At 44.6% G+C, this 12,037-nt stretch overlaps 1 protein-coding gene across 2 annotated transcripts in view; it reads left to right on the top strand.

The window, feature by feature from the left end:
* LOC141162490 (uncharacterized) overlaps positions 1 to 12,037 on the top strand; it is a 142,587-nt gene that overhangs the window by 86,733 nt on the left and 43,817 nt on the right. For both annotated transcript variants that reach the window (XM_073648657.1, XM_073648658.1), the window contains exon 6: positions 9,604 to 9,915. In XM_073648657.1, the coding sequence (XP_073504758.1) occupies positions 9,604 to 9,915 (312 nt within the window). The remainder of the gene's footprint in view (positions 1 to 9,603; positions 9,916 to 12,037) is intronic.

Genomic DNA, 12,037 nt, shown 5'->3' with positions numbered 1-12,037 from the left:
GAAAGTCATCTCCTTTCCTTGACGGCCTTCCATATAAGGGGAGCAGAAAATTCCAAAGCGAATTACCTAAGCCACTATCCTCTGTTGCAAGGGGAATGGGAACTAAATCAGGAGATCTTTACCCAAATCGTTCGAAGATAGGGGTCTGCAGTATTAGACTTATTTGCCACGAAGCTAAATCGGGAGACAAAAATCTTCTGTTCTCTGAATCCCAAAGAAAATACCTTGGTGGTGGACGCTCTCCTGGTACCTTGGAACTTCAGCCTGGCATATGCCTTCCCCCTGCTGTTACCACTTCCCAGGGTCATAAGGAAAATAAGGGAAGTCAAGGCAAGGGTTCTTTTGATCGCACCCTTCTGGCCCAAGAGACCCTGGTTCTCGTGCCTGAGGAGCATGTCTATCATCGACCCTTGGGTCCTTTCCGAGGTTCCGGATTTCCTCTTTCAGGGGCCGATATCCCATCCTCAAGCAGCGGTACTCCACTTGACGGCATGGAACTTGAAAGGTTGTTGCTGAAACAATAAGGGTTTTCCCAAAATCTAATAACTACCCTGATGCAGAGCAGAAAGCCGGTAACAACCCGGATTTATGCCAGAACCTAGAATATATTCTTATCCTTCTCGGGGTCTAGAGTTGACGAGGGGGCACCAATTGGGAAAATCCTAGAATTTCTTCAGAAAGGTCTTGAGCTATGGTTGTCCACCAGCACCCTAAAAGTTCAGGTATCTGCCTTGGGTGCCCTGTATAACTGCAATCTAGCAGGTAACTACTGGATTTCTCCTATTATCAAGGCAGCTTTTAGAACCAGACCTATTGTTAAAAATAGATTAGTCTCTTGAGACCTAAATCTCGTTCTTACGGCCTTAACCGGTGTGCCTTTTGAGCCAATAGTGTCAGCAACTCTCAAAAACCTCTCCCTTAAGACAGTTTTACTGATAGCTTTAACCTTGGCCAGGAGAATTAGGCATCCAGGCCCTGTCTATAGCCTCGCCATTTACACAGATCCTGGACAACAGAGTGATCTTTAGGCCAGATCCTGTCTATCTCCCTAAAGTGGCCACTCGCTTCCACAGACTTCAGGAAGTCATCCTACCCTTCGTTTGTCCCAATCCAAGTAATCAGAAAGAAGCACAATTACATACGTTGGATGTGAGGAGTTGTGTGGTTAGGTACCTTTCAGTCACCAAAACTTTCGGAAAGATAGCTCCTTGTTTATATCTTACCAAGGGTCTAGGAAGGGGTCTAAAGTCACAAAAATCCAACTTAGCTAGATGAATTAGGGAGGCCATTTCTCTAGCGTATACATCTAGCTGCTAGGAAGTACCTGAAAAGTTGAAGGCTCATTCCATTCGGGTTGTAGCGACCTCCTGGGCTCAGAAGACAGATGTCTAAATAGAAGACATATATAAGGCTGCTACCTGGTCCTCTCCCTCTACATTCTATATACAGTACAGACCAAAAGTTTGTTCACACCTTCTGTATTTTCTTCACTATGAAAATTGTACATTCACACTGAAGGCATCAAAACTATGAATTAACACATGTGGAATTATATACTTAGCAAAAAAGTGTGAAACAACTGAAAATATGTCTTATATTCTAGGTTCTTCAAAGTAGCCACCTTTTGCTTTGATGACTGCTTTGCACACTCTTGGCATTCTCTTGATGAGCTTCAAGAGGTAGTCACCGGAAATGGTCTTTCAACAATCTTGAAGGAGTTCCCAGAGATGCTTAGCACTTGTTGGCCCTTTTGCCTTCACTCTGCGGTCCAGCTCACCCCAAACCATCTCGATATGGTTCAGGTCTGGTGACTGTGGAGGCCAGGTCATCTAGCGTAGCACCCCATCACTCTCCTTCTTGGTCAAATAGCCCTTACACAGCCTGGAGGTGTGTTTGGGGTCATTGCCCTGTTGAAAAATAAATGATGGTCCAACTAAACGCAAACCGGATGGAATAGCATGCAGCTGCTGATGCTGTGGTAGCCATGCTGGTTCAGTATGCCTTCAATTTTGAATAAATCCCCAACAGTGTCATCAGCAAAGCACCCCCACACCATCACACCTCCTCCTCCATGCTTCACGGTGGGAACCAGGCATGTAGAGTCCATCCGTTCACCTTTTCTGCGTCGCACAAAGTCACAGTGGTTAGAACCAAAGATCTCAAATTTGGACTCATCAGACCAAAGCACAGATTTCCACTGGTCTAATGTCCATTCCTTGTGTTCTTTAGCCCAAACAAGTCTCTTCTGCTTGTTGCCTGTCCTTACCAGTGGTTTCCTAGCAGCTATTTTACCATGAAGGCCTGCTGCACAAAGTCTCCTCTTAACAGTTGTTGTAGAGATGTATCTGCTGCTAGAACTCTGTGTGGCATTGACCTGGTCTCTAATCTGAGCTGCTGTTAACCTATGATTTCTAAGGCTGGTGACTTGGATAAACTTATCCTCAGAAGCAGAGGTGACGCTTGGTCTTCCTTTCCTGGGGCGGTCCTCATGTGAGTCAGTTTCTTTGTAGCGCTTGATGGTTTTTGCAACTGCACTTGGGGACACTTTCAAAGTTTGCCCAATTTTTCAGACTGACTGACCTTCATTCATTAAAGTAATGATGTCCAGTTGTTTTTCTTAGCTGCTTTTTTCTTGCCATAATACAAATTCTAACAGTCTATTCAGTAGGACTATCAGCTGTGTATCCACCAGACTTCTGCACAACACAACTGATGGTCCCAACCCCATTTATAAGGCAAGAAATCCCACTTATTAAACCTGACAGGGTACACCTGTGAAGTGAAAACCATTTCCGGTGACTACCTCTTGAAGCTCATCAAGAGAATGCCAAGAGTGTGCAAAGCAGTCATCAAAGCAAAAGGTGGCTACTTTGAAGAACCTAGAATATAAGACATATTTTCAGTTGCTTCACACTTTTTTTGTTAAGTATATAATTCCACATGTGTTAATTCATAGTTTTGATGCCTTCAGTGTGAATGTACAATTTTCATAGTCATGAAAATACAGAAAAATCTTTAAATGAGAAGGTGTGTCCAAACTTTTGGTCTGTACTGTACACTATAGATTAGATATGGGTATATTGGCTGACCTCACCTTTGGGAGAAGAGTGCTCCAGGCTGTGGTCCCTCCCTAGATAACTTTCATCTCTGTAATTCTCTTGTGGTGCTGTCATGGTCGACCGATAAAGTCCCAAGTTACTTACCGGTAACAGGATTTCTCGGAGAACATGACAGCACCCTTATATTCCCTCCCTGCACTTTTGTGGGAGCACTCCCTTTTTATTAATTATAGTCTCATACTTAATAATTGTCGTTTGGTATGATAAAATTATGGTTGTTTGTTGTGTTTATTAACCTGGCAGTTCTCTCATGCTCTGTAATCCAACTGAGGTGTAGAGGGGTGCTGCCCTTGTTAAGCCTGTAGGTTTTCTGTCCTTGGTGGGGAGACCCTCTATCATGGTGCTGTCATGGTCTCCGAGAAATCCCGTTAACGGTAAGTAACTTAGGACTATTTTTTCTTCACTGCCCAATGGTATAAAATTCTATGACACACCTGTGATGTCAATATGATCACTGCACCCTTAGGTGAATTCATTGAGAGGTGTAGTTTGTAAAATGTGGTCACTTATGTGGGATTCTGCTGTTCTGGCACTTCAGGGGTTCTTCCAGTGGGTCATGAAACATGCAAACCATAACAGCCAAATCTGCACTACAATATGGCACTTCTTCCCTTCTGAGCTTTCCACTGTGCCTGAAAAGTATTTCCCGATTACATGTAGGGTATTGGTATACTCAAGAGAAATTGCACAACAAACTGTGAGATCCATTTCTTCCTATTAGCCCTTATAAAAAAAACAAAAAACTTGGGGCTAAACCAATATTTTAGTGGTAAAAATGTAATTATTCTTTCTTCACCGCCCAATGGTATAAAATTCTGTGAGGCACATGTGGTGTCAACATGATCACCTCACCCGTAGGTGAATTCATTGGGGGTATAGTTTGTACATTGGGGTCAATTATGGGGGTTCTGCTATTCTTGTACCTTAGGGGCTTTACCAATGTGACATGGCACCCTCGAGCCATTACAGGAAAATCTGAACTGTAACTTGGCGCTTTTTCGCTTCTGTGCTTTGCACTGTGCCTTAAAAATAGTTTTTGGCCACATATGGGTATTGGCACAGTCAGGAGAAATTGTGTAACAAATTGTAAAGTTCATTTTCTACTATCATCCCTTTTGTAAATTAAAAACTTGGGACCAAAGCAACATTTTAGTAGAAAAAAATTATAATTTTCCATTTACTCAGCCTAATGTTAAACAATTCTGTTAATTGCCTAAAGGTTAAAAATGTGCACTACACCCTTAGATGAATTCCTCAAGATGTATAGTTTCTAAAATGGGGTCACTTGTGGAAGTTTCTGCGGTTTTGAAATGTCAGGGGCTCTTCAAATGTGACTTGGAATCCACAATCTATTCCAGCCAAAATTGAGCTCCAGAATTAAGTTGGCTCTCCTTCCCTTCAGAGCCCTTCCATGTGTCCATTTTTCATCATATTTGGGGTATCGGTGTATGAAAGAGAAATTGTGCAACAAATTATACTGTCCATTTTTTCCTGTTACCCTTGAAAAAATGATTAATTTAGGGCAAAACCAACATTTTTGTGGAAAAAATTTATTTTTTTTCATTTTCATGGCTCAACGTTCTAAAATTCTGTGAAGCACCTGTGGGTTTAAGGTGCTCACCACACCTAGAAAAGTTCCTTCAGGGGATTAGTATCCAAAATGGGATGACTTGTGGGGGTTTCTACTGTTTAGGCACATCAGGGGCTCTAGAAACGCGAAATGACATTCGCTATCAATTCCAGCAAATTTTGCATTCCAAACGTCAAATGGTGCTCTGAGCCCTGACTCAAAACAGTAGTTTTCCACCACATATGGGGTATCCGCATACTCAGCAGAAATTGTACAACAAACTGTATGGTACATTTTCTTCTTTTACCCTTGTGAAAATGGAGAATTTGGGGCTGAATAGGGATGAGCGAACCAGAACGGTAAAGTTCGGGGTTTGTACCGAACACGGATTTCTCCGGGAAGTCCACATTACTGTTTGGGTTCACCAGCCAAATAAAGCTTGTTGAAAAGCTACAAGCTTTAAGGCTGTGGGCACTTCCGGCTCCATCACAGATGTAATGCAGGTTCCGGAATGCAACGCACAGAAACACAAGGCGAGAACCGTCATGGGATGATATAACCACTTTATATGTATAACAACTATTCTACAAAGGGGGTTAGTAGTGACACGCCCCCAGAGCCGTGGGGTACTCGGCAGCCGGGCCTGTGGATGCTGGTGGGGGATATCACGGTGGCTGGCCCGGTACGTGGCCCAGGGCGGTCAACAAAAAGGGGGAACATTATTTGTAAGTGGTTCGTAGTTTTAGGAAGTGCTCGTGACGCCACCTGTGGAATGCGGCTAAAGCGTGCCGCCGCTGCGTAGCAGTCCTCTGAAGCTGATGCTACTGCAGCAGGGATGGTGTGGCTCTCCATAGGAAGAGCTAGCTCCAGGACAGTGTAGGTGTTGTTGGTTGCGCTGGGCGTTGTAGTGCAGGGGGGGGGGGATGGCGCAGCTGAAATAATGGACGGAGGCAGTGCGGTGCAATCATCCGAGTCTTTACTCACAGTTCTTATGTAAGTTCCACAGGTGCACTGTACGGGTGTCAGCCTCCCACATCGTGCTGCGTTCACCAGATCGGGGGTTCAGCTCTTCCTCAGGTAGGTTAGGAGCACCTGACGGAACCCCGCTTTCTTGTGTTCCTCTCTAGTCCATCTTCACGCTGAGTCTTCTCCCTCCTGCCCTGCGCTTCCCCACTCTCAGTCCCGTTCGGGTGCTCTGAAGTCCCTCCTGTCTAACTGGAGTTCCCGGACCTGCTTGACCCTCACGGAGATTAGAATGAGGCTTTGGCAACTAGACTATAAAAGCCAGAAGCCTCCGGTTTTTCCAGCCGAGACTTGAAGTAACACGGCTGGTCCAGGGACCGGTCCCCTTCTTGCGGCCTACGATCCCTCTGTCTTCTGACAGATTCGGGGCGTACGGGTGCCTTCCTGCACTCGCCGTACCCCCTGGGATCCCTTTAACAGAACAGAGCCTACTCCTCTGCTCCCCTCCTGGGCCTCTAGCACTGGGCCCTACTTGTGGAGCAGAGCTCCTAAAGAGACTCTGCTCCCTGACTGACTGTCCTCTCTCACTCCTCTCACTCATCTGCCACCCTAAGATGGCTTCCCTTTTTATACCTCACTTTATGGTGCTCCCCTAAACTGCTTCCTCCACCCACACCCACTACTGGTTCCCCCTACCTTTGGGTTCCCCCCACTCCAGCCAGGGACAGGGCTCAGCACTGTGCACATGCATCTTGCCCTTCCAGCCGGCCTGGAGCAGTGTATTGTTGAATGTGGGTGTTGGGGTTCCGGCAGCACTCCCTCCTTACCTGAGAGAAGGAGACACCACACCTCTGGGTGAGGCGCAGTACCTCTGTGGTGACTGAACCCTCAGGGGTGCCCCAGTAGCATGGGTAATAAACAGCAACTTGGAATAACAATAAGAAATATTTCAGTGAATAACAGTACAGTTCTTTGCAACAGTGTGATGCACCCAGTCGTGGGAGTCACACGTAAGTTCTCTTTCTATGGCCCTAGCGGGGGTCACTGGTTCTTCCTGCTAGGCAGCAAGTCTCTTCTATCAGATCCCGTTTAGCCTCCCATGCACCAAACCTGAGATCCTAATCCCAACTGTCCCCTGTACCGTAGGTGAGAATAAGTGACGCCTCTGTTTACTTGCGCAGTTCCTCCGCTGATGCTGGCGCGTCTTTCCTGTCCACTCTCAGCTCTTCTCGGCTTGACCGTCAACGGTAGTCTCTCACGCTTGGGGGAAGAGGGTCCCGACCTCGGCTCTTGACAGGCGGCGCCGGATCCCGGGAACTTACTCTGACCAACATGCACAGGGCTCAGGGGGGCTTCTGTGAGGAGTGCGGAGCCTCTCAGGCGATGTCCAACTCTGGGGCAGTGCAGCCCTCTGGCTGAGGCCTGTCACGCTGGGCTCCGCTGTCCCTCTGGAGCACGTCTGCTCCACTCTGCAGCTTGGCGCCAAAAATCTCTGGCTGCAGCATCTTCTCTGGTGCACATCCATTCCCTGCGCTCTCTTGACGCCAGAAGCCCCCTGCAATCTGGCACACACAGCCTTTATACCCAGGAAACTCTCTGGGTCACATGATCAGGTCCAGTACACAAAGTCTCTCCCCATGCAAATGTGCTAGCAACATTTGGTTCCTGCTAACAGAATTCTTTGTTTACTTTCATTTTCAGTTTGTTCCCGCTGAGGGTGGTGTTTGCTTAAAGTTACTTAGTCTCTCTTGTCCATCTCTCTACACAGACATGGCAATTATTGGCATGGCTGTGATTGTCACCCGGCCGATATAACCATGTTAAATAAATAAACAATTTTTAAAAATAAGTGTGGCCCCCCCCTATTTTTTATAACCAGCCAAGGTAAAGCAGACAGCTGTGAGCTGATCTTATTATGCTGGGAAGGGGCCAATATCCATGGACCTTCTCAGCCTATTAATATAAGCCCGCAGCTGTCTGCTTTGCTTTTGGTGAATATTAAAAATGGCGGGACTCCAAAAAAAATTATGTCGGGTCTCCCCTATTTTTAATAACCAGCTAAGGCAAAGCAGACAGCTGGGGTTTGATATTAATAGGCTGGGAAGGTCCATGGATATTGGTCCCTTCCTAGCCTAATAAGACCAGCCCTCAGCTGCATCAGAAATGGTGCATTCATTAGGTGTGCCAATTTTGGCACTAAGCCTCGGCTCTTAGCAATTGCTCTGGTGCATTGGCAGTCAGGGTTATGGCATTATGAGGTTGATGTCAGCAGCTGGCACTGACACCAAGCCCAGGGGTTAGTAATGGAGAGGCATCTGTCAGACACCCCCATTACTAACCCAGTATTCAAAACAAATAAGCACACATACAAAAGTCCATTATTTGAAAAAAATAAACTCCCCAACAATTTCCCTCTTTCACCTATTTATTAAAAAAAAATAATAATCCACACAGGTCCGCCTTTATCCAAATGGAGATTCCATGATGATCCCCATCTTCTTCGTCCAGTGTATGGCGCGCCGTCATTTTATTATTTTTTTTATTTATTAACAGATTCAGTAAACTACAGATGCAAGGCACTACTCCACTCCTACACTTGGACCTACGCCTGCTGGTTCAAGATTATTGTTTTTTTCTTTTTTGTTCTATGTTATTTCAAGTAATTTTCTATCTACATTTTTTTACAGGGCACTTGTCCTGCTCTTACCCCCATTTTGCTGGCTTTGTCAGCCCCCTAGCCCTTACTATGACAGCCATTTTACAGCAGCAAAGTTCAGGTCCCCATTGACTTATTTGGTGTTCAGGGTCAAGTTCTGGTACCTGAACCAAACTTTGGACCAAAGTTTGGCCGAACCTGACGAACCCAAACTTCCACTTGTCCACTAATACCTAGGACTAAATCAACACTGATCAGAATTGCAAAATTTGGCCTGGTGAGGAAGGTGAAAGCAGGCTCGGGAGTGAAGAGGTTAAAATTTTACTTTAATCAGATCGCAATGCGCATACTGTCAGGATTACCATCTATTGCTAGAGCAAGTGGGGACTAGATTCTCATAGAACATTGAAACAAGTTAATAAGAATTTAGTAATCCCATGGTTGTAAGTCTACAAATCACTTACAGTCTAATTCTGATTGTGAGCAGCGCACATTGTTGGGATTTTGAAGTCTGCAGTCACATAGAGATGTTGTTATATGAATAAAATTGCAAAGTGCTTGTAGAAGCAAGAAAATTTAGCAATTTAATTGTTCTTAAAATTTCTCTTCACTCTCAATAACTAAAATACTTTTTTATCATAGGTTATTGGTCAGAGGCAAAGCCAATTATAGCAGCAGGAGTGAGAGCACAGTGCAGGCCACCGGTGCAACAATGCTGCTAGTCCAAACTGTCAGTCAAACAGCAGCACACACCCACCTGCAGTCAGGAAGGGAGGAGGCTGGGTAGGGGTGCGCTCCTACTGAAGTTCAAAGGACAAACCCAATAAAATCAGTCAAAGTCGCTATCTCTATGTATGCAAGCTCCATTGGGATTGGGAAATCTGAAATCAAACACCTGATTCTTCTGTTCTACCAAGAGATAGGACACCACAAAAAGTGCCTAAAGATGACAGATAAGTCTGTTAGTGGTTTAATGTGAAACACAAGAAAATTGGCAGAACTGCAAGTTCATATGTATCCTGATGTAGGGAGAGATAACTATCAAACGATTGGCCGCTTTAGAAAAGAACATGATTAGTTTGGGATTTGGCATTGCACCATGCTAAACAGATTCTGAACTTTCTTTTTATTGAAGCCTTTGTGAAGTTTTCCTCAACATTACCTACAAATTATACATTTTTTGAAAAACATGACTCTTAGCAAGATATACTGGTACAAAATGAGTTTACAGAGTGTTAAAGGGTGTTCTTTAGTTATAGGGAGACGTTTGCCTCATTCTGTCCTTCACATTTCAGGAAAGCCCAAGATGCCACACACAGTAATGAGAAGTCTGTTGGTCTCTGGAGAGATAAAGTATTTACTCAACTTGGAGAAATTTTATCCAAAAAACATCAAGATTGTCTGGAAGTGTGGAGAGAGAGGAACAGAAGAAGTAGTATCATCCACTGAATCCCTATCAGAGAATCCTGACAGATCCTACAAGGTCTCCAGTGAGATCATTATTCCTGAGGATCGTCACAAGGATACAGGATTCAGAGTACAAGTGACCTGGGAGCATGAATCTATGGAGAAAGCAGAATCCCAGGAGCTGTCTATAAGAGACTCAGGTGAGAGGAGAGATATATGGGGTTATATAAGAATCCTGGAGCTGTCTATCAGAGACTCAGGTGAGAGGAGAGATATATGGGGTTATATAAGAATCCTGGAGCTGTCTATCAGAGACTCAGGTGACAGGAGAGATATATGGGGGTTATAAAAGAATCTCAGAGCCGTCTATCAAAGACTCAGGTGAGAGGAGAGATCTATGGGCTTATATAAGAATACTGGAGCCATCTATCAGAGACTCAGGTGAGAGAGATATATGGTGGTTATATAAGAATCCTGGAGCTGTCTATTAGAGACTCAGGTGAGAGGAGAGATATATGGGATTATATAAGAATCCTAGAGCCATCTATCAGAGACTCAGGTGAGAGGAGAGATATTTGGGGGTTATATAAGAATCTTGGAGCCGTCTATCAGAGACTCAGGTGAGAAGAAGAGATATATGGGGGTTATATAAGAATCCTGGAGCCGTCTATCAGGGACTCAGGTGAGAAGATAGATATGTGGGGTTATGTAAGAATCTTGCAGCCGTCTGTCAGAGACTCAGGTAATACAAGAGATTTATGAGATTATCTAGGAATCCCGGAGCCGTCTATCAGAGACTCAGGTGAGAGGAGAGATACATGACAATTATATAAGTATCCTGGAGCCGTCTATCAGAGACTCATGTGAGAGGAGAGATATTTTGGGGTTATAGAATAATCCTGGAGTTGTCTTTCAGAGACTCAGGTGAGACGAGAGATATATGGGGGTTATATAAGAATCCTCGAGCCGTCTATCAGAGACTCAGGTGAGAGGAGAGATATTTGGGGGTTATATAAGAATCCTAGAGCTTTCTATCAGAGACTCAGGTGAGAGGAGAGATATATGGGGGTTATATAAGGATCCTGGAGCTGTCTATCAGAGACTCAGATGAGAGGAGAGATATATGGGGTTATATAAGAATCCTGGAGCTGTCTATTAGAGACTCAGGTGAGAGGAGAGATATATGGGGGTTACATAAGAATCCTGGAGCCGTCTGTCAGAGACTCAGGTGAGAGGAGAGATATTTCGGGGTTATGTAAAAATCCTGGAGCTGTCTATCAGAGTCTCAGGTGAGAGGAGAGATATATGGGGTTATATAAGAATACTGGAGCTGTCTATCAGAGACTCAGGTGAGAGGAGAGATATATGTGGGTTATATAAGAATCCTGGAGCTGTCTATCAGAGACTCAGGTGAGAGGAGAGATATATGGGGTTATATAAGAATCCTGGAGATTTCTATCAGAGACTCAGGTGAGAGGAGAGATATATGGGGGTCATATAAGAATCCTGGAGCCATCTGTCAGAGACTCAGGTGAAAGGAGGGATATATGGGGTTATATAAGGAATCCCAGAGCCATCTACTACAGGCTCATTAGAGAGGAGAGATATATAGGAGTTATATAAGAATAATGGTGCTGTCTATCAAAGACTTAGCTGAAAGAAGAGATATATGGGGGTTATATAAGAATACCGGAGCCGCCTATCAGAGACTCAGGTGAGAGAAGAGATATATGAGGTTATATAGGAATCCAGGAGCTGTCTATCAGAGACTTAGGTGAGAGGAGAGATATATGGGGTTATATAAGAATCCTGGAGCCGTCTATCATAGACTCAGGTGAGAGGAGAAATATATGGGGGTTATATAAGAATCCCGGAGCCGTCAATCAGAGACTCAGGTGGGAGGAGAGATATATGGAGTTATATAAGAATCCTGAAACCGTCTGTCAGAGACTCAGGTGAGAGGAGGGATATATGGGGTTATATAAGGAATCCCAGAGCCATCTATTACAGGGTCATTAGAGAGGAGAGATATATAGGAGTTATATAAGAATAATGGTGCTGTCTATCAAAGACTCAGGTGAGAGGAGAGATATATGGGGTTATATAAGAATCCCGGAGCCATCCATCATAGAGTCAGGTGAGAGGAGAAATATATGGCAGTTATATAAGAATCCTGGAGCCGTCTATCAGAGACTCAGGTGAGAGGAGAGATATATGGCGTTATATAAGAATCCTGGAACCGACTATCTTGAGACTTAGGTGAGAGGAGAGATATATGGGGTTATATAAGAATCCCGGAGCCGTCTATCAAAGACTCAGGTG

This window comes from Phyllobates terribilis, unplaced genomic scaffold, assembly GCF_046119375.1.
Source record: "Phyllobates terribilis strain yellow unplaced genomic scaffold, ASM4611937v1 Scaffold_9__5_contigs__length_417890890, whole genome shotgun sequence".
NCBI lineage: Eukaryota > Metazoa > Chordata > Amphibia > Anura > Dendrobatidae > Phyllobates > Phyllobates terribilis.
This window is presented reverse-complemented; position numbering and strand designations above follow the sequence as displayed.